The 22,882-nt window shown below is 40.3% G+C and overlaps 1 protein-coding gene and 1 gene segment (V, D, J or C); both read right to left on the bottom strand.

Moving 5' to 3' along the window:
• LOC125914000 (immunoglobulin lambda-1 light chain-like) overlaps positions 1–22,882 on the bottom strand; it is a 243,178-nt gene that overhangs the window by 182,903 nt on the left and 37,393 nt on the right. The gene's annotated exons all lie outside the window — the stretch shown is intronic.
• Positions 2,172–3,797, bottom strand: LOC125914002 (immunoglobulin lambda variable 3-25-like). The segment is given in 2 exon segments: positions 2,172–3,549; positions 3,693–3,797. Coding segments are annotated over 2 exon segments (588 nt in total).

Genomic DNA, 22,882 nt, shown 5'->3' with positions numbered 1-22,882 from the left:
TATCTCCTGAGCCCACTCTGAGACTTGCCACTCAATGTCTCCCTCATGCCTTCACTGGTCCCCATGAAAATGCTCTTTCTCAGGCTGGTGGAGAGAATATCAGTGCTCCTGGATGGGCTTCATGGATCTGGTTCACGTGGAGCTGTGCTCACCTCTTGGATCTCTTAGGGGAGCTCATGTCACTCTGTGTTTGAATATCAAAAACTGCAGCACAGTGAGGGGGACATGAGGGCATTTCTGTATCTTTTCTCATGAAATGTGCACTGTGATCATTTGTTTCCATTGTTGTGTTCTTTAAAATACACATTATATGAAATATTCCATCATAACCATTTGTAAGAGTTCATCTTCCTTGATTCTCTGTCTGTTCTGTGAATTTTTTATATCTCAACTTGTGGAAAAGGATCAGGTGGGAATATCGTCCTGAACTTGTACTTAGCGTCATTTTATTTACTGTAGGTTGTTATCTGTGTGATGTTGTTAAAGTCAGTTTGACAAAATCATCTTTCAGTTGTCATGCTTGGACCATTTCCTGGCTCTGGGTAGCAACATACTTTGTTTATTGCATCCTGCTGTTTGGTTTCTCTATGCTCCATGTTTACTCTGTTCTCCTTTTACATTTATCTCTTGTTCTTGAATAATGGAACATTTTTTATGGTCCATTTCATTTCTCTTTTTAGGCTTATTATCTGTGACCCCTGACTGTCTGCATTCAGATGATATTAAACCTCGTGACAGAGAGGATCACATCCTTAGAGCACACTTCCAGCTCGCTCTCCTCAGCCCTGCGGTATGAGTGTCATCACCTCACTGTTAGCTACAGTGTAAATTCCAACATCTGCAGTTATTAGATTTGCTTTAGATGGTGATTTCTTTTTCAAAGAGAGGTAAATAATAAAAATATTCTTAATGTTTACCTCTGTAGTTATCACTTCTGACTCTTACATTCATTTTGTAGATTCAGATTCTCTCTGGAATCCATTTCTCCTATGGGAGGGAAGCCCAGTATTATTTCTTGTATTGAGGGTCTGCTGATGATCAATTCTGTCACTTTGGTATATCTGAAAAAATTTATAATATCCTTCCTCAGGGAAGGATAATTTCCCTGATGAAATTATTCTTCTTCTTTGTGGATAAAGAATTAAGGTTTTTCTTTTTCGTTTTTGTAAAGATGTTAATCCACTGCCCTCTCTCGTGCATCTCCACTAATGAGAAATCTGTTGGAATCCTTATCTGTATTCCCCTGAACCAAGTAACTTTCCTCTCTGCCCTCTTTTAAAACTCTTTTTCTCTGCCTTAAACAATTGGATATTGATGGGTGTTGTGTGTAGTTTTTACCCCCATTGCTTGTGCTTGGGTTTCTCAAGAATTTGGAATCCATAGGTTTTGAATTTTCATGAATATTCTTTTCCACCTCCCCTCCTTCACTCCCTGGGGACACAATCACATGTGTATCCATTGCTGAACTTTCCTACACTCAGTGGTGCTCTAATCACTTTAAAGTCATTTTGTGCCTTTCTTTTGCAGTGTCCATGCTGCGTTCATGTTCAATCACGTGTCTGCACGTTGTGTCTGCTGCTAATCTCAGTTCTTGTGTTTGTAATCTGAGACCTGTGGGTTTCATCTCTAGTAGTTTGATTTGGTTCCTTTAATTTTCTTCTCTGTCTCCTCTTAGTATTTCTGTCATTCAGACTAGATTTGGGTTAAAGTCTGCAACATCATCCTAGCTTAAATCCAGCCTTCTGTCCTTCCTGCAGCTTCCACACCTACCACCCCATGGCTGTGTGAGACATTTCTCAACGTCATTGTCTCTCTCTCCCATTATCTCTGTCTCGGCATCACAGATAAATATGCACAGACCCATATACGACACACATGTTCTATTGGATCTGTAGTCTCTGGACTGTGCTATGTAACACGCCTCATTAGCTATAACCCTTTGTTGTTAACATAGTATTATTTTAATGGTTTATTTTGGGTATATAGTCCTCAGCTCCTAACTATCAAAGTATGTCCCAGGCCATGGAATCATTCACACTGTAGGATAAGGATGTCATAACACGGTCTCATCTCCCTTACAATTTCATGTGTGCGTTTTTTTGTACATCCATCATATATCACATACACTACTATAGTTTTTCTTTAAACACTTGACTATCTTTTATAAATATGAACCACTAAACTTATTTTTGTATTTACCCATGGAGTTATGATACCTGATGCTTTTTCTATCTTTGTGTGTATTCCCCTCTCCCTCTGTCACCCTTTCCTTCTGTCTGAGGGGCGTCCTTTACTGTTGCTTGTGCCGAGGGTCTGTGGGTGTTCTGAGAGGCTTGCGGTCTGAGAAAGGATTAGTGTGTCTTCCCTTTTCAATGAGATTTCCCCTGGGTAAAGGCCAAATTTTACAGGCATTTTCTATGAGGATTGTGAAGACATTGCTTCCTGTTCTCTTGCTTACATGGCTGTAATGAGAAATGTGCTTCCACCATGAAATTGGTTCCTCTGTAGGGAACACATCTCCTCTCCGGCTGTGAGAGTGTCGGCATCACTCGTTTCTAGCAATTCCCTCATGACGTGTTCTGTGCTGTCTTTCATGTCCCCTGTGCCCAAGCTTCCTTTAGACTCTTGGATATATTGGTTTATGGATTTCACCAAATTTGAAGCCTTTTTATAGATTATTTCCTCACCTATGTTTTATGAACCATCAGTTCCTTCTCTTCTCTCCCTCTGTTTCTATCCTGCACACTCTCTGGGTGCCCTGAAGTTGTCCTACAGGCACTGAGCTTATATTCACTTTTTTTCTTAGGTGTTTGCTTCTGTGTTTCATTTTGAATAGTTTTAATTGCGTGACATCAAATTCACCCTTCTCTTCTTTTACAGCATCCAATCTGCTGTCAATCTATCCAGTGTATTTTTAAATTTCAGAACATTTCATTACGGGAGTTTTAAAGAAGTTTGTCTTTGAGAAATGTCTTCCATGTCTGCTCCTCAACACGCAGGCATTCATTCACCCACAGTAACGGAGGAAATGTTGTTCTAATAACTGTTTATGAATCCCCTGCTGATCCACACTGTGCAGAGCCTGCCTGGTAGGTGAAGAGTAAGGGGACAGACTCCAGACCTCAGATCTGGGGACCTGGGCCAGACCTACCGATTGCTTTGTGCACAGTCCTGCTGGGGCTGGAGGAGAGTGTGACATAGATGGGAAAGGGGTTTGTGTCTCACTTCCCCATCTGCCTGTGTCACTGTGAGCATCACCACTGTTATCATAGGACTGACAGTAATAGTCAGCCTCATCCTCAGCCTGGGCCCCGGTGATGGTCAGAGTGGCTGCATCCCCCGAGCTGGTGCCAGAGAATCTGTTAGGAATCCCTGTGGGCTGCTCACTATCCTCATAAATGACCAGCACGGGGGCTTGGTCTGGTTTCTGCTGATACCAGTTAATAATACTGCTTTCGAAGCTGCCTGCCTCGCATGTAATCCTGGCTGTCTGTCCCAAGGCCACAGACACCGCAGGTGGCTGAGTCAGTTCAGAAGCTGCCACAGAACCTGAAAGAGAGGAGAGTGCATCTGAGAATGAGAGTCTTATTTTCAGAGAGTACGTACTCTGCAGTGTCCTCTGTTCTGAGCAGAAGGTCAAAGTCAGGCTGATCCTTGGTATCTCTTGGGGGCTGAGCTATGGGGAGAGGCACCTGTGCAGAGAATAAGGAGGGGGAGCAGGAGAGGAGTCCAGGCCATGGTGGAGATGCCCCAGGCTCTGCTTCTGAACCCACAACTGGGAATGGGGCATCAGAGCTTCTCTTAACCTCATAAAGGGGATGTCCTCATGCAAATCTACTTCCTTCTTTGTGGCCTTTTTGAATGGCTCCCTGCTAAACAGAGAATAGCTGTTACTTAATTTACTTGGGCCCTAAAACCAAAGCCTGTACTCAAGATCTCCAGAACTCTCTCTAAGGTTGAGGGGAAAACACTGACCCCCTCCCTCCAAGACATGCACACACATTCAGTCTTTGTCTGGGGCTTCCTCTCTGGGCTTGTCAGGAACACCTCAGTCATCCACTGTAGTGATGAGATCCATGGGGTAGGGCTGGGAGTTCATGAAACCAGAGTTTGTAGAGACATTGGTCATACTGTTGTGTGAGAGGCCAGAATTCGATCATTTGACACAGTGAGTTGTTCATGCAGTGTTGAGGCCATTTTCTCTTTGTTTGTCTGTGTTTTATGTGTTAGAAAAATACATAGGAGAAAATCACCAGGATTCAGGGCTAGGCAAGAATTTTTTGATGAAATGTTTAGTAAAATGAAAGTTTAATAAATTGAACCTCATCAAAATTAAAATCTTCTGCTTTGCAAAAGTTTCTAAAGAGGAGGAAATAAACAAGTAATAGAAAACATTTGCAAAATACATCCAACAACTAGTGTATAGAGTATACAAAGAACTATCAAGACTAAATATTAAAAAGAAACCATTTAAGAAATGGGCAAAAGAGTAAGCATTTCATCAAAGACAATACAGAGATTGAAGTAGCACAGGGAAAGATGTTCATCATTAGCCATGAGAGTCATGCAAACTAAAACCACAATAAGGTATCACTACATACCTATCAGAATGGCTAAGATAAAATATTGTGACAACCCCAAATGCTGGCAAGGATGTGAAGGAATTGCATCACTCATGCATTGCTGATAGGAATGTGAAATGGTGCAGTCACTCTGGAAAAGAGTTTGACAGCTTCTTAAAAAACTAAACTCGCACTTACCATGCAACCCAGCAACTATACTCTTGTGCATCTATTTCAGAGAAATGAAAACTTATGTTCACAGAAAAACCTGTGCACATAATTTCACAGCACCATTATCTATAATAGCCCCAACTGAGAACAATCCAGATGTTTTCCCATGGGTAGTTGATGAAACAGACTTTGGTACACTGAAACCATGGAATACTACTCAACAATGAAAAGGAAGGAACTCTTAATGCACACAACAATTTTGATGAATTTGCAGGGAATTATGAAGAATGAAAATGGCAATCCTCAAAGCTAAGTAATGTGAGATTCCCCACCCCCTTTGTTTCTTTTTCAATATCACTTCTGAACACACAATATTTTAGAAGTGGAAATGAATTATTGGATGGCATGGGTAGAAGCAGAAAAGGGAACTTGAGTGGGGAAAGATGGATGTTGTGATAAAGGAAATATAAGGGATCCTTGTGGTGATGGAGCTCTTTTGTATCTTGACTGCTCTAATGGATATACAAAGCTACACATGGGTCTAAATCACATAGACCTAAATAGACAGACACACATAGACACTGAAGTACATATGAATACAAGAAAACCTGGGGAAATCTGAATGTTAAAAAAGGGTGACTATTTAATCAACCAGTTCAACAACAAGATAAAAAGATGCTGAAAAGATATTCAGTGTCATAAGTTACCAAGAAAATGAAACTTAAAAACATACTGAGACATCAGTCCAGACATACTAGAATGACTGTATAAAAACAAACTGATGGTCTTCAGTGCTAAAGGGATATGGAGCAACTTGAAATCCCATCAATGCCTGGTGATAATGAAAATGCAGGGGAGCCTCAGTCAGTTAAGTATCAGACTCTTTAGTATCAGCCCAGGTCATGATCTCGAGGTCATGAGATTGAGCCTCACATTGGACTCCAAGCTGAGGGCAGAGCCTGCTTGGGATCTCTTTCCCTCTCTCTGAAACTCCCTGTGTGCTCTCTCTCTCTCAAAATAAATAAATTAACATTAAAAAATAGAAAATGAAAAATCAAGCATTCACATTGGAAACTAGTTTAACAGTTTCATAGAGTGTTAAATATGTATCTATCATATGACCCATTAATTCCATTTCTAGGTATTTACCCTAATGAAATGAAAACTTAACATCCACAAAATAACTAAAAAATGTTTTAAATGTTTTATTTGAAATTGTCATAGAGTTGAAACTGGAAATAACCCAAATATACCTTAACTGGGGAGTGGATAAACAAACTGGTTCATCCACACAATAGACTTCTACTCAGCAATTAAAATGAAATGAACTATTAATACTTACAAAAACATAGATGGATCTCAAATGCATTATGCTTAGTGAAAGAAGTCAGAACCAAAAGGCTACCCATGTATGATCTCATTTATATGATGTACTTGCAAAGTGCAAACTGTAGGGACAGACAACAGACCAGGAGTTGCCAGGGTTTGTGACTAGAGGGAGAGTCTATTGCAAAGGGGCATTGGGAATTTATGGGTAATTGAGTGACCTGTCATATACTGCTATAGTGGAAGTGCTTACACCTCTGTGTGCAGGTTGTCAAAACTCAGAGAACTGAAATATTCACTAAAAGGATAGTTTTTAGTGTATGTAAATTGCAACTCATTTTAAAAAGGGGAGAAAAAAGAAAGGAAAGGAAAAGAAAGGAAAGAAAACAAAAAGCTGTGGTAGGCAAAGATTCCCAGGAGCAAACTCTCACTTAGAGATTAGTGTAGGAGGTCTAGACAAACCTGAGAATACAACCCAGAGTAAAGGAAAAGATGAAGAAACAGGTATGAGCAGGGAAGGACATTGGCCTGGGAGATTGTCACAGCCTGGCCTGCAGTTGAAATTGTGTGAACTCTGATACAGGGTGTGTTCTTCATTGTCCTACAGAATAGGGTGAAGCATCCAACTGTCATCCCACCTACATGCGGAGGTCACCAGATGCAGGCTGCCATCAGGAAGGGGGCATGTCGCTGGAGTGCCAGCTCTCTTCGGCACAAGTAGGTCCTGGAGCTGCAGTTGCCAACATGCCCCACCTCTGGGAAATGAAAGCTTCAATCCTGTAGGTAAAGGTCAGGGATTCTGGTTGTCACACGGGACAACTAGTACAATCACAGACTCAATATCATTATTTTTGGTGTTGTGACCATTATAGAACAAAGTCAGCAAGACAGCCAGACACACACACAAACACCCACTCTAGGACAGGAAAAAAATTTTGGAAAGAGCATATGAAAAAGGAACACACAGCATAGGATACAATGGGATGTTAGAAGAATTAAGTAGAACATGACTAATGGGGAGTACTTCAGACATCTCCAGAGAAAGAGATTGAGAGTGAGAACTTTTGATAACTAGTGAGAATGGGGAGCTGGTGAGGGGTGGAAAGGAAGAAGGGAGGGTGATGCAGAATGAGTAGGGGGGAGTGGGGAAAGGAGACTTCTTTGAACACACTCTCACTCTTGGCTCAGCATGCCTTGCCACCCCTGTCTTACCACCTACATTTTTCCTCCTGGCTCAATCTTGTGACTTGTTTCAGATGCTCCCTGAGTTAAATTGTAAATAACTTACCAGGCCCAAGAGATTCCCCAAATGAGACAATGGTACTAAAGGACTTCCTTTCTGGAGGACTCTAAAAGGCCACAAGCTACACAAGAACTTTTGACATATATTTTCATTCCTGGTCTCAGGATCTCCTAGCAATTGGTGAAGGCAAAAACCACTGATGAGGAACAATCCAAGAAGTGATATCATTTTTCACACTGGTCATTACTCATTTTCACATGACAAGAGCTGACCAGTGTCTCTTACTGAGACCCGGATCCTGCTATAAACTTGACAAATAAAAATGGCTACTCATGGAATTCTTTAACCCCTTTTAATGGATGATTTGTAGTTGTCACTCTCCCATTGGTTGGGTACCATCTAAGCATGACAGGGAATGCTCTTCATCTGCCTCCCTTTTCCATTCACTGTCTGTACTTCACGGTGTGTCCTTCTGTCTGTCCACTTAAGGCTACTGGGTCATTTCTTCCAAGTTATAAATACCAGAATTCCCCAGGAGGGCTTGGAGGTGGTATGATTCACACTACAAGTTTGGATATTATTTCTCTACCATCCTCTCTACTGCTTTTCCTCAAATGTAAGTAGTGGAAGGAAATCCCTACTAGAGGGACCTATGTGAGGCCGTTCTGGAACAAAATGACTGCAAACTCTTGGTAGAGAACAACCCTCTACATAAGTGAGTAGCATGGCCCTGTGATCCCCTGTGACTGCAGCCATCCAAATGCTAAAAGAATTCACTGCAAGACCGAGACTTGATGTTGACCTCTTCTCTTGCTCCTCTTGCACCTTTGCCCACTCCCTCTCCAGAAAAGCCACCTTTTTTCCTCCTACTCACTTGCGAGTTGTCCATGCTGTGGGCAGTTCCTGGATTTTCCATGACTAGGGGGACCCAACCTGACTTTCTGAGATCCAGCATCAAAATCCCTCCCAACCCTGCTCAGGTCAGTGCCCATGGATGTTAACACAGTGTTAACTCAATTTTAACACAAAAGTGTGAGTGTGTGTGAAAGATGCTTGTTTCCCAGATGCCAGAAAAACCATGGAGGAAATCAATATGTCTGGTAAGTTTGCCCACCTCTCACCAAATGCACTTGAGGTGGATTACTCACAGGGCTGAGATTAAGAGGAGTCAATATATTTACCACTTTAGTGTTCCCCCTTCACCATGCCCTGCTATTGTCCCAGTAGAGGTGGTCCTGGACAGACCCTAGAAAAGTCCTGCAAGCAGGAGGTGGATTCATTCTTGGCACCAAAGCTGAGAATTGACTACAGATGGAGAATCCCAAGCCATGTTCCATGGTGGTCCTACCACAGATATCCTAACATGCACACTGTTTTTCTACTGGACCCCAGCTCTGCAACCATCATGAGTTCAAGGCTGTCTGTACTGCCTCCACTTGGTACCAAATGTTTCCTTTTGAATATTCAATATGGCAGTAGTCCCATTATACTCCATGATGAAATTGTGGTGAAGATATTCACTGAACCAACCTCCTTGGTTAACTCCAGAACCCTGTGATCTGTGTCCATCCCCTGAACAGATACCCAGTATGGACAGGGTCTGATGGCTCTTGATGTCATTTCAGCCCAGCTACTATTTCAGAATCCTTTTACTGCCTGAGCTGGTCAGGTCTTTTCCAGAATTATGATGGAGGAAAGAGAATGTTGTGTTGTCATAATTACCTAAATTATGAAGTATGTCTACATCTCCATAGTGGTGTCTTGGGATAGAAGTTTGGAATGACAGGATTTGTAAGAAGAGTCAAAGATCCCAACGCCCTGGAGAGGAGCAGGCAGCAGCACCCCCTGTGTCCCCATGGGGAAGAAGAGAGAGATGGTGGGAGGTCTTCTCCTCATTTCCCCTTTGTCTGTGTCACTGTGTCATAACCATATTGGCCATCGATTGTATGGCTGTCACCACAGTAATACTCATCCTGATCCTCAGACTGGATGTTGGAGTAAGAGGTCAATCCCAGAGCTTGAACCTTAGAAGGGACTGGGGATTCCATCCCCCTTGTTGTGGCTTCCATCACCCTTAACCTCCATCACATCCTGAGGGGACCTCTCTGGTCTCTGTTTATACCATTCAAGTATGTATTTGCTGTGCTCATTGTTCAGGGTGCGGTTGAGCTTGACTGAGGCTCCAGGGGAGGCAAATGTTGATGGAGGCTGAGTTAGCACAGACAGAGCACAGAAATCAGGAAACACAAAATGTGAGAATGAGCTGAGTGTAATAGACACAGGACAGAGGTCCCTGGGGATTGTCCTTGCAAAGAAACGTCAGGGGGTTGGAACCCTGACCTATTGGGAAAATGAAGGGCAGGAGGCAAATGGGATCTCAGTCCCTGGTATGGAGTGGCTTCAATGAGCTCTGCTCTGAGGCTGCCCCACTGGGACTGAACTCTCCAAGCTCCCATATTATCCTCTTTATGGACCCCAGCTCTGCAACCATCATGGAGTTCATAAATGGAGTGCAACCATTTATGGAGTTCAAGGAAGGAGGAGCATCAAATGCAAATCTATTCTCCATTCTTCAATGTGTCTGCCTAAGCTGTTGTCTGAGCCCTGAGCTTAAAGACATTATGCCTGTAATTTCCTGAGTTCAGAAGAAGAGGAAGGTGTTGTTTTCAAGAGTGGAGAGTTGATTTTACACAAGTATCTTCAAAGGAAGCATCAGTCACACCCTTTGCACTTGAGCACAGCCCAGTGGATTTGGACTTATTGGGGTCCCAAACCAAGACCCACAGTGCCCTCTGGTGCCCCCAGGATGAATGTCATCCTACATGTATTACTAGTTCAACAAAATGACTACTTTTCTTTTTTTTTTTTTGCATCTTGACAAAAATGTTTTTATTATTTATTTATTTATTTATTTATTTTTCAATATATGAAATTTATTGTCAAATTGGCTTCCATACAACACCCAGTGCTCATCCCAAAAGGTGCCCTCCTCAATACCCATCACCCATCCTCCCCTCCCTCCCACCCCCCATCAACCCTCAGTTTGTTCTCACTTTTTAAGAGTCTCTTATGCTTTGGCTGTCTCGCACTCTAACCTCTTTTTTTTTTTCCTTCACCTCCCCCATGGGTTTCTGTTAAGTTTCTCAGGATCCACATAAGAGTGAAAACATATGGTATCTGTCTTTCTCTGTATGGCTTATTTCACTTAGCATCACACTCTCCAATTCCATCCATGTTGCTACAAAGGGCCATATTTCATTGTTTCTCATTGCCACATAGTACTCCATTGTGTATATAAACCACAATTTCTTTATCCATTCATCAGTTGATGGACATTTAGGCTCTTTCCATAATTTGGCTATTGTTGAGAGTGCTGCTATAAACATTGGGGTACAAGTGCCCCTATGCATCAGTTCTCCTGTATCCCTTGGGTAAATTCCTAGCAGTGCTATTGCTGGGTCATAGGGTAGGTCTATTTTTAATTTTCTGAGGAACCTCCACACTGTTTTCCAGAGTGGCTGCACCAATTTGCATTCCCACCAACAGTGCAAGAGGGTTCCCGTTTCTCCACTTCCTCTCCAGCATCTATAGTCTCCTGATTTCTTCATTTTGGCCACTCTGACTGGCGTGAGGTGATATCTGAGTGTGGTTTTGATTTGTATTTCCCTGATAAGGAGCGACGTTGAGCATCTTTTCATGTGCCTGTTGGCCATCCGGATGTCTTCTTTAGAGAAGTGTCTATTCATGTTTTCTGCCCATTTCTTCACTGGGTTATTTGTTTTTCAGGTGTGGAGTTTGGTGAGCTCTTTATAGATTTTGGATACTAGCCCTTTGTCCGATATGTCATTTGCAAATATGTTTTCCCATTCTGTTGGTTGCCTTTTAGTTTTGTTGGCTGTTTCCTTTGCTGTGCAGAAGCTTTTTATCTTCATAAGGTCCCAGTAATTCATTTTTGCTTTTAATTCCCTTGCCTTTGGGGATGTGTCGAGTAAGAGATTGCTACTGCTGAGGTCAGAGAGGTCTTTTCCTGCTTTCTCCTCTAAGGTTTTGATGGTTTCCTGTCTCACATTCAGGTCCTTTATCCATTTTGAGTTTATTTTTGTGAATGGTGTGAGAAAGTGGTCTAGTTTCATCCTTCTGCATGTTGCTGTCCAGTTCTCCCAGCACCATTTGTTAAAGAGACTGTCTTTTTTCCATTGGATGTTCTTTCCTGCTTTGTCAAAGATGAGTTGGCCATACGTTTGTGGGTCTAGTTCTGGGGTTTCTATTCTATTCCATTGGTCTATGTGTCTGTTTTTGTGCCAATACCATGCTGTCTTGATGATTACAGCTTTGTAGTAGAGCTTTCACTTTTTGCAGATGACATGATACTATACATGGAAAATCCGATAGACTCCACCAAAAGTCTGCTAGAACTGACACATGAATTCAGCAAAGTTGCAGGATACAAAATCAATGTACAGAAATCAGTTGCATTCTTATACACTAACAATGAAGCAACAGAAAGACAAATAAAGAAACTGATCCCATTCACAATTGTACCAAGAAGCATAAAATACCTAGGAATAAATCTAACCAAAGATGTAAAAGATCTGTATGCTGAAAACTATAGAAAGCTTATGAAGATAATTGAAGAAGATATAAAGAAATGGAAAGACATTCTCTGCTCATGGATTGGAAGAATAAATATTGTCAAAATGTCAATACTACCCAAAGCTATTTACATATTCAATGCAATCCCAATCAAAATTGCACCAGCATTCTTCTCGAAACTAGAACAAGCAATCCTAAAATTCATATGGAACCACAAAAGGCCCCGAATAGCCAAAGTAATTTTGAAGAAGAAGACCAAAGCAGGAGGCATCACAATCCCAGACTTTAGCCTCAAAATGACTACTTCTGAGCCCTCAATAGATGCTAGACCCTTGGTGAGAGTTTACATGCCCCACCTCAATGAGACATTACAAAAATAGTAGCTTTTTGCTTAAGGCACTTGTGGGTTGAATTATGTCCTCTAGCCCCCAATTTATATGTTTAGATCTTAATCCTGAGTATCTATCAATGTGGTTTTATTTCAGTATAAGATCATTGAAAATACAATTAGGTAAATTAAGATGAGGTTGCACTTGGGCAGGGTGGGTCCCTAATCCAATTTGACTGGTGTCTTTATAAAAAGGGGAAATTTGGGGACAGATTCTGACAAGGGAGAACACCACATGAAGATAGAGGCAGAATCTACAAGCCAAGGAATGCCAAAGATTGCCAGAAAACCACCAGGAGCTGGAAGAGAGGCATGCATGAGATTCTCCTTTACAGCCTACAAAACAACATCATCCCTGCTGGCACTTTGATCTCAGACTGCTGACCTCCAGAACTGTGAGACACTACATTTCTATTATCAGCACTGCCCCTCTCCCCAGTTTGTGGTGCTGCTATCCCAGCCCTAGAAAACCAGTATACTCACCCATCAGAACTCTGCTCTCAGGGCAGCAGCAGAAGCATGGCTGGGCTCCTTCCAGTTGCTTTAGTCTATTATAAAAGCACCTTGGGAGGGTCCTCCTGCCATGTGCTTTCCCTCTCTACAATGTCTGATTCTCCTCCCCAGGGGCCTGCCTCAAGTCCCCCAGACAGCAAAGATTCTATCCTATAACCTAAGGCTCCTCCTGGGATCTTGATGGAAATGGTACAAGCGGTCTCCAAGGGTCTTGTCCTGTGTCATAAGAACATTCTGTAGTTTCCAGTGCAAGTTAGCAGCATGACTGTGTATATTCAGAATTACTAGTTTGTCGGAAACTGTACAAACTCTGTCTCACAGAACTGAGTCTAACAGTAACAATAGGCAATAATGAGAACACTGCAAAAGGGGAAATACAGAGTCTTATGAGAATATTTGGCAAAAGCATCTCACCTAGTCTTCAGGACTCCAGGGAGGGATAAGGAGCAGGAAGCAAAGATTCACCATGGGTGGGAGAAAGGGATTTATGAGGATATATGGTCATAGCGATGTATACTTGTGATTCAGTTGACAATCTCTGCCTTTTAATTGGTTTGCTTACTTCGTTCACATTAATGTTCTTATGGCTGTATCTGAATTTACATCTGCCATTTTACTTTTGATTTTATATGTTGCATGGTTTTTATGTTCTTGTCTTCTTCCTTTACTGCTTTCTTTTGCATTATGTCAATATTTTCTAGTGTCATTTAAACTTTTTAATGATTGTTTTCGCTATATTTGTTAGTTTTTCTTAGTAGTTCCTTTGGAGCTTACCATATGTTCCTTAACATAACCATATCCACATCGGATTTATACAAACTTAATTCTAGTGAGGTATAGAAACATTATTTCTGTATACTTCCATCCCACTTCTTTTTTTTCCCCCATCTTCCTCTTGAGATTCTATTATTATTGTAGGTATTATGTCTATATATGTTACAAACTTAACAACCCAATGTTTTCATAGTTATAATTTTATGTCTTTTAAAGAAGCCGAGAGATAAAAGAGAGCAAGTATCTATTGACTTTGTTATAGGTACCTTCATTTTTACCATCCATGGTTCTCTTCATTTGTCCTTTCCATTTGGAGTTACCATCCAATGTCATTATCTTACTATAGTATAGCTTTTCCCTTGCTCACCTCTTTGTGCGGTTATTGTCAAATAAAATTTATCTATACTGTTCTGTACAATTGCTTTTTAAATCAGTTTACAGAAGAAAAATGAAAAAATATGCACTTACACTATCTTTTATAATTACAGTAGTCCCCCCTTACCTGCAGAGGTTGTGTTCCAAGACCACTAGAGGATGTCTGAAACTACAGATAGTTCTGAGCCCTATATATAATTTTTCCTATAAATACCTATCTATGATAAAGTTTAACTTATAAATTAGGCATAATAAGGAATTAACAATAATACCTAATAACAAAATAGAACAATTATAATAGTGTACTGTAATGAAAGGTATGTGAATGTGGTCTCTCTCAAAAACATCTTATTATAATGTACTCACTCTTCTTGTGATTATGTGAGATGATAAAATGCCTATATGATGAGATGAAGTGAGGTGAATGATGTAGGCTTTATAATGTGATGTTGGGCTACTATTGACCTGCCAATACATCAGAAAGAGGATCATCTGTCTCTAGACTGCAGTTGACTGTGGATAACTAAAACCATAAAAAGCAAAACCATAGGTAACGGGGGCTAGTGTATATAATTACACGTATTGGTACTCTTTCATTGTTGTCATTAGTTTGTTGTTATAAATTTGATTACTCTTGAGGGTCACTTGCTTTGAACTTGAAGAACTTTATTTAATATTTCTTTGGATGGTGGGTCTGGTAGCAATAGACTCTAATTTTTACCTGAGAATACCTTTATTTCATCTTTATTTGAATTTTCCTGGATATAAGAATCTTGAATGACAATTTTTTTTCTGTCAACACTTTTAATATATCATTCCACTGCCTTCTGACCTCCACTGTTTCTGATGAGAAGTCATATATTAATATACTGGGGTTTCCTTATACATGATGAGTCAGTTTCATCTTGTTGCTTTCAAGATTTTCTTTTTGTTCTCCACTATGTGGATCTCTTTGCAGTTTGCCAAGCTTCTTGGACGTATATTAATGTTCATCAAATATAGATGTTTTCAACTAATTTTTTGAATATTTAAAAAATTTCTTCTTTCTTTTCTTTCTTTCTTCCTTCCTTCCTTCCTTCCTTCCTTTCTTTCTGGCAATTCCATTATACTCATGCTGGTATGCTTAATGGTGTCCCACTTGTCTCTGAGGTTTCATTCATTTTGCTTCATTCTTTCCCCTCTCATATATTGGGATGGCAAACTTTCTCCATCAATATTTTTTTTAAGTTTGTTGTAGTTTTCTTCTGCTAGTTGCAATCTACCTTTCATCCCCTTTTGTGATTTTTTCATTGCAGTTATTGTTCTTTTCAAGTTCAGAATTTCCACTTGATTGCTTCTCATATTTTTTCCCTCTACTGAAATTCTCTATTTGATAAGACCAAGTCATCATAATTTTTTTACTCCTTTAAGCATGGCTCCCTCTGGCTCTTTAAACATATTTATAGGGGCACCTGGGTGGCTCAGTCAGTTAAGTGTCCGACTTCAGCTCAGGTCATGATCTCACGGTTCGTGGGTTCGAGCCCCGCATGGAGCTTTGTGCTGAAAGTTTGCCTGGAGCCTGGACCCTGCTTCGGATTCTGTGTCTTCTCTCTCTTCCCCTCCACTGCTCGTGCTCTGTCTCACTGTCTCTCAAAAATTAATAAAATAAATGTAATAAAAAAAAATAAAAGAAACATTTATAATAGTTACTTTAAAGGGTTTTTTTTTTCCTGCTAAATCCAATATCCTGGCCCTCTTGTGGGTAGTTCCTGCTGTTTCCACTTTTCCCCCTTGTATGGTAACACTTTCCTGTTTCATTGTATGTCTCATCAATTTTTATTGATTGTTGTGTAATTTGAGATGATATTTTGTAGCAACTCTGGGATCCCATCCCCTTATCCCCTTCAAGGGCTTGTTGTTGCTTCCTTATTTATTAGTTTTGTGATTTGTCTGGAATGTTTTACTGAAGTCTGTTTTCCCTTCAGCATGAAACCTCTCATTGTGCTCCTCTGATACACGAACTTGGATATGCACGGTCACCCTGGGATAACAGAGCTCTTTTTAACTGTCTTTTCTTCTGTTATCTCTGTTGTCCTCCTCTGTTGGCATCACACTCAGAAGTTAGGTTTCACTAATTGCCAGCTGAATGCTCTGTCGTTTTTGACAATGCCCTGAGCATAAGTTTCTCCACATTCCGATCCAATTATATTCAAGCCCCAATGCAATGATAGTTTTGAGGCCTGCTTTTGAGATTTACTCTGACCCCAAGAGGGATTTTCTTAGTTTTCTCTTTCTCTGGTTCTCTCTGGTAAACTAACTGGCCTATGGTTTAGCCAGTTGCTCTCATGCCTACCTCCAAGTTGTTTACCACCAAAATTTTTATGGTTTCTGAGAACATCCTTAGGTTTAATCTTTCTCACAATCTGTTCCAAATAAAGTCTGTTCCCTTGGTGAGAGTTTTGGATGTCACTGTTCTTATGGCCTACCTTTCCATAGGCAAAATCTCTTCTCCATGGGTGGAATGGGAGAAATGAGTTACCCACATATCTCAGTGACCTTCCCCCTCTTTACAAGGAGGACTCTAGGTGGGTGCAGCATCCTGAAGTCTTCTCTGTTTATCTCTCCTTATGAGTCAACTGGGGTGAGGGTGGCTGGGACCCCAGTACTCTCAGCCTGCTGGATCTAAAGTAGAGTACCTATGTTATGAGTGGGGGCTGGGTGGAGGAAGCGTATTGTCTCATCTGGAATTTAGTCTCTGCAACATGCACCTGTAAGAATGAGAAGTACTAATGGCCTGCCTCTGCAGGGAGAAATACTATAGCCCTTGACCAGGAGTTGAATAAAGAGGGAGCCCCATATTTGTGGCCACAACCAGCCTGAGTGGACCTTTTGGGGGACTGGAGAGGGAGGTAGTGAGTCAAAAAAAATGGGTTCTTGCTGCTCTTACTAAGATTTAGCAGATTTTCTTGAGTAAATCTTTATTCATTTGCTATTTTTCCATAGCACAATTTTCTGTAGACCTTTAGTGGTTGGGTTAAAAAAATAACAAATAGGGGTGATTGGGTGGCTCAGCTGGTTAAGTGTCTGACTTTGGCTCAAGCCATGATCTCACAGTTAGTGAGTTGAGCCCTGCATCAGGCTCTGTGCTGACAGCTCAGAGCCTGGAGCCTGTTTTCGATTCTGTGTCTCCCTCTCTCTCTGCCCCTCCCCTGCTCGCGGTTTGTCTGTCTTTCTCTCTCTCTCTCTCTCTGTCTCCAAAATAAAAAATAAACCTTAAAAAATATTTATTTAAAAATTAAAAAATAACAAATAAATAAATATTAATATGTTAATATAAATTCGTTGATACAGCAAAAGGTATTCCCTGTAATGCTCTACTCAGAATTTCTCACAGAGTCATGATTCTGCTGACTTGTCAGAACAGGGCAGAAACTGTCTTAGAACTGAATAGGCTTTTAAAATAATAGCTTTGGAGAGTTCCTCCTTCTCTCTCCTGTCATCATCTGGATGATCAGCAAATTCAAAGCTCCCATTTTATCTGCTGTGATTGAAAGAGATAGAGTATATGAGGATTAACAACTTTCATGAATTAGATATGTGGAAATAACTTTGTCCATTATTGAAGTAATTTAAATTAACCAATTATAGACACATAAAATTGAATTTAATAATCAATAGCCATGGAATGTCTTTAGCAGTGTTTGGAAAAGAACCATAGTTGATGCAGAAAATAAAACAAGAATATGAAATTTGAAGTGTTTTAAAAACAGCATATCTTCCAATTAGCTAAGGTAAATCATAGTCAGAAATGATGTAGTCAAAAAAATTAATCTCTTGTATACACATGAACTATCAATTCCAATTTTGGCAATTGTGCATTCACATTTTGATGTTCAATAAAGAAATCTGCCAATCATTACCAAAAAGTGCAAATGTTTCCCACTGAACTTTCAAGTTCTCTTGCAGGGTGGAGGTATTCTTGACACTAGGAGAGAAGGATGGTCCATAAGATGTTTCCTTATACCTAAGAGAAAAGGAAAGGTTCTGCATTTATGGAAAACAATCATTTGAAACTAAGCACATTTCCACTAGTAAGCTAGTGTACTGGCAACTTGTTTGGGGGGTCTTTAGGGTTTATGATATCAAGGTTTTTTCTTTATCTGTTGTTAAATTCCAAGTTTTAAAATCTTTGTTGTTTATATAAATATCCAATGCATTTAATACTTACATTTCATTTTTTTTAATTCCATGAAACTTCAATGATCTAATTTGGTTTCTGCCTCCATTATGATCCTGATTTTATGACTCTCTTTTTCAGGGAAAGTTCTGAGCCTGCACTGGGTGACTCCAGAGTTTGGCACAAACTTGCCTTGCCCATTTGCCCCTCTCCCTCCCTCCAATTTTCTATCCAGGGGGAGCCTATTTCTGATACTGAATATTCCCAAAACTCAGAGCAAAAGGATAGAAAAAAAGTTATGAAAATGGAACGTAAGTACTATCTTGGACAAACCTGAGATCCAATCAAATAAATTGTAAAAGTATTCCCTTATCCAAACAAAGACTTCCAGCTATGATATGAGGTAAAATATGCCCTTCCTAATAAAGACACCTGTACCAGAACATATACTTGTGGAGCTTTCAAACTTCAGATAACCATACAAAACAGGGATCATTAAACCACATCCAGTGGGACAAACTTGGCATCTCACATATTTTTGTATGGCTTTTGACTTCAGAAATTTTAATACTTACAAAGAGTTACATTTTAAATGGTTTTACAAGTACTTATGTAATATCTTCAAATTTGATTTTGGGCCCAACAAACCCTAAAATATTTACCATCTGGCCCCTTAAGAAAAGGTACCAACATCTGAAATATCAAGAACACAGAAACATTTGAAAAGATGCTCAACCCCAAGCATAATAGGAAAAATATAAGGCAAAACTGTATCAAAATAGCATTTTTCACCTAAGGTTGGCAAAGATCATATATTTTTTGCTGGCATTATAAATTGGCACAATCTCTGTGGAAGGGAATCTGACAATGATAGATGGACATTACAGACACGTATTCCTTTGACCCAACAGTTCTGCTTCTAGAAATGTATTGTATGATCATACATAGTCTGAGTATCATCATAGTGTTATTTGTAAGATCAGAATTAGCATTAGGGTCCAGTTGATTAAAATGTTCCTGTGGAATAATCTGCAGCCTTATAAAGAATGGAGCAGTAATATATGCCCAGCTGCTTCTGGAAAGATGTACAAGAGTTGCTATATGTGATGGTCTTTGATATGCAATACCTGGGCAGGGGACTTACTCTTCACTCTACCCTACGTAAAGTCTCATTTGGGTTCCTTGGAAGCAGAGTCTGAAAGAGGAGTGGGAGCCCTTGTGATTTACTCAGGAGTGTTCTTAAGACAGGAAGGGAGAGAGGGGAGCAGGGTGGGCAAGTTAGAAAGGTAAAGTCTGGTCTCTGCCTGATCCTGTAGGGAACTCTGGAGGGTAAGGTGTACCATGGGGTGTGTTCCACTTTCAGGTGAGGGAACAAGGATTATGTGTCCCTGCACCAATCGTTGGCTACCAGACGGCGGGTGGTTACTAGACTCCTCTTCATGAGATGTCTTCAGAGGCCCATGGGCATATCGCTAGAAAAGGCCAGAACACCCTCCCTAGATGGAAGATGGTCACACCACTTGACCTGTGGCACCCAAAGCATATTACTGGTACCAGCAGAAAAATTTCTCCTGATGTGTGTATATATATCTAGTGCTCGAACTCAGATTAATTAAATTTGTTCTAAAGAATTCCATAACTTCTCACAACAAAAGTCCTATGACCCAAAAGAATGAAAATCAGACCATCTTCACACCTCTCCTGTGTTATATTGAATGCTAGTGAAACAGTGAGGCAGCATCCACAATGCTCTGGAAAACAGATTTTGTTCCAAGAATGTTATACTTAGGGCAATCACTGGCTGAGTGAACAGAAGATTGGGTTTTAATTGGGTCTCAGCCCTTGCCCAAGATGGGAGGATTTTTCTCTTTGTTCATGATCATGTTGAAATTTTTAATGCAGCATCCTTTTCAAGGTGTCGCTGTGAAGCAGGTGCATTATATCAGACTATACAGAAGTACTCAGCCTTGTCCTTGGACCGTGCCCTAGAGATGGTGAGGGCAAGCTCTGCCTGTGAGAATGAGTTGTAGAGGAGGTTGGCCAGGTTTCCTCTGGAACCATCTTGGAACATTCCCAGTCATGACATGTCCCAGACTCAGAGCAGGTAAGGATGACTGTCAGCTCAGGCATCATTATGAAGGAAGGCTCTTAGGTCACCACAGGCTGCGAGCTAGGAACTAAAGAGAACAGAGGGAGATGCACATGAGCACTGCAGTTAGGAGAGTCCTTTACAAAGCCCCTTGTTCATGCCCCTTCTCCAAAGCCCAAGGGGTCTGCCCTGACATTCTTCATCCTGCCCCATAGTGCATATTGAGAAGATCTCCCCCTCGTAGCTGTGTGTCATCCTGAAGCAGTCTCTTCATCCACAAGGATTTTTGACCTAGTGTGTTTACTAAAGAGATGGGTTCGGGGAAGAGACTCTAATCAGGGCTGACTAGTCTTTGCCAGAATGGAAATGGAAATGCCCACTCAGAATATGGGCATATTTCTATATAGTGTGAATGTTCTGATGAAACTATTTCAGTGTCCTTGTTCACACCCTGTGGAAGACATTTAAGGAGCATAAGAAAGGTGATGCTCTGGCAAAAGGTGGGAGGAAATAATTGGTGGACGTGAGACTGAGGGAAGGAGAATGCATGGTAGGAGGAAGTGATAGCTGTTTTATTTGAAATGGTTGTTCATGTGTGTTTTGAACATGTATGTACTATATTACTCAGAACGAATCTAGATAATAATGTCTATTACTAAAATAATAATAAAACGGCAAGCTGTTAATGACCTTCTCATAAATCCATCACTTAGTTCTGAGGTGGAGTGAGTAGCCTTGTAGATTGGATCCTTGCCTCCTGAGATTACCATAGACAGGTTCCCTGGGAAGAGTACAGGTGTTCAACTTCTGCTTACATGGTAACATGCAAGAGCCGCCTTTTCTTCTGCTCCATGCACTGTTAGTACAAAGAGCAAACTCAGTTCCCTATGGTGCAGGAAACACTATTTTTCTTAATTCTTTTGGATTCTTGTGTCCATAAAATAAGGCATAATATTCAAATAAAGAGCAAGACTACCTCCAATGGCAGCAACATGCCGCTTGAATATAATATGATTAATGACTAATAAAGCTAAAGCAAATAAACTAAAAATACACAAATATCAGTCCCTAAATCTTTAGGATTCAGATTGAATGAAACAAGATAGTTTCATAATTGTAGAAAGTGAAGAAGAAAAGAAAAAGTAAATTACCAGAACAGATTCAATGTAAAAGGAGTGGCACTTAACATAGAAATTCTTTGGACACATGTGTGTTCTTGCCCTAATTTCCCTGATTGTACTGAACAGAAAAACACTGGTAGATATTTTGACCATAGAAACACCTGAAGTATTTCACATTGCCTCTATTAAAAGTAACAATCTTCTCATCTTTTTATAAAAATTTTGAAATGTATATAGTCATTACTTAAGACAACCCTAGAGGCTTTTCCTATACTTTGAGACTCATATACACAAGACACAAAGGCCTTTATAGCTCTAGAAATGTCTTATTGGAAGCAATCCTGTTTACTCAATGTCTAACTTCTTTGTTTCTTGGTAATGTTTCCTAGCATAAACATAATAACCACTTTCTCCAAAGGAAATTGTCATACAGATGAGGGAAACAAAGGCAAGAAGCATGTAATTTAAATTCCATCCCTTATAGCATGCAGCCCACTGATATATACCAGAGACCTGCAGCATGTAATGTTCCTCTAGGAGTTTATGGCTGCCTTAATGCCTTAAGGTTCACACTTCTTCAAAAACTGAAAGCTACCCTTAGGCAACAACTTAGGTTTGTGAGGATGTGGAGAAAGAGGATCTCTTTTGCGCTGCTGGTGGGAATGCAAACTGGTGCAGCCACTCTCCAAAACAGTATCGAGATTCCTCAAAAAATTAAGACTACAACTACCATATGACCCAGACAATTGCACTACCAGGTATTTATCCAAAGGATACAGGTGTGCTCTTTCAAACGTGTACATGTACCCCAATGTTTATAGCAGCGTTATCAACAATGGCCAAAGTATGGATAGAGCCCAAATGTCCAAAGATGGATGAATGGATGAAGAAAATATGGTATGTATGTGTGTATATGTACATGTACATATACATATACATATACATATACACACACATTGGAGTATTGCTCAGCAATCAAAAAGAATGAAACCTTGTCATTTGCAACTATGTGGATGGAACTAGAGAGTGTTGTGCTCAGTGAAATTAGCCAGTCAGAGAAAGACCAATATCATACAGCTTCACTCATATGAGAAATTTAAGATACAAAACAGATGAATATAAAGGAAGGGGAGCAAAAATAATATTAAAACAAGGAGGGGGACAAAACATAAGTGACTCTTAAATACAGGGAAGAAACTGAGGGTTGCTGGAGGGGTTGTGGGTGGGGTGATGGACTAAAGGAGTAAGGGACATTAGGGAGGACATTTGTTTGGAGGAGCACTGGGTATTATACATAGGGGATAAATAACTGAAATCTACTCCTGAAATCATTATAGCACTATATGCTAACTAACTTGGAATTAAATTAAAAATAAAGAAGTAAATTTAAAAAAAACTAAAAGCAACCTTATCTTGAGAACACCAAATCTTCAGAGTCCTGTGAGACCCTGCTTTCAGGATCCAGAAATTTCTTGGGGACTTATGTTAGCTATACATCTTCTCCCTCTGCAAACTCGAAATATATAAGTCTCTCCCTACACTTGCAACCACAGCTCTTTCTGCCCATGAGT

This window comes from Panthera uncia, assembly GCF_023721935.1.
Source record: "Panthera uncia isolate 11264 chromosome D3 unlocalized genomic scaffold, Puncia_PCG_1.0 HiC_scaffold_8, whole genome shotgun sequence".
Classification (NCBI taxonomy): Eukaryota; Metazoa; Chordata; class Mammalia; order Carnivora; family Felidae; genus Panthera; species Panthera uncia.
The sequence above is the reverse complement of the archived record's forward strand: the minus strand, read 5'-3'. Positions and strand labels throughout refer to the sequence as shown.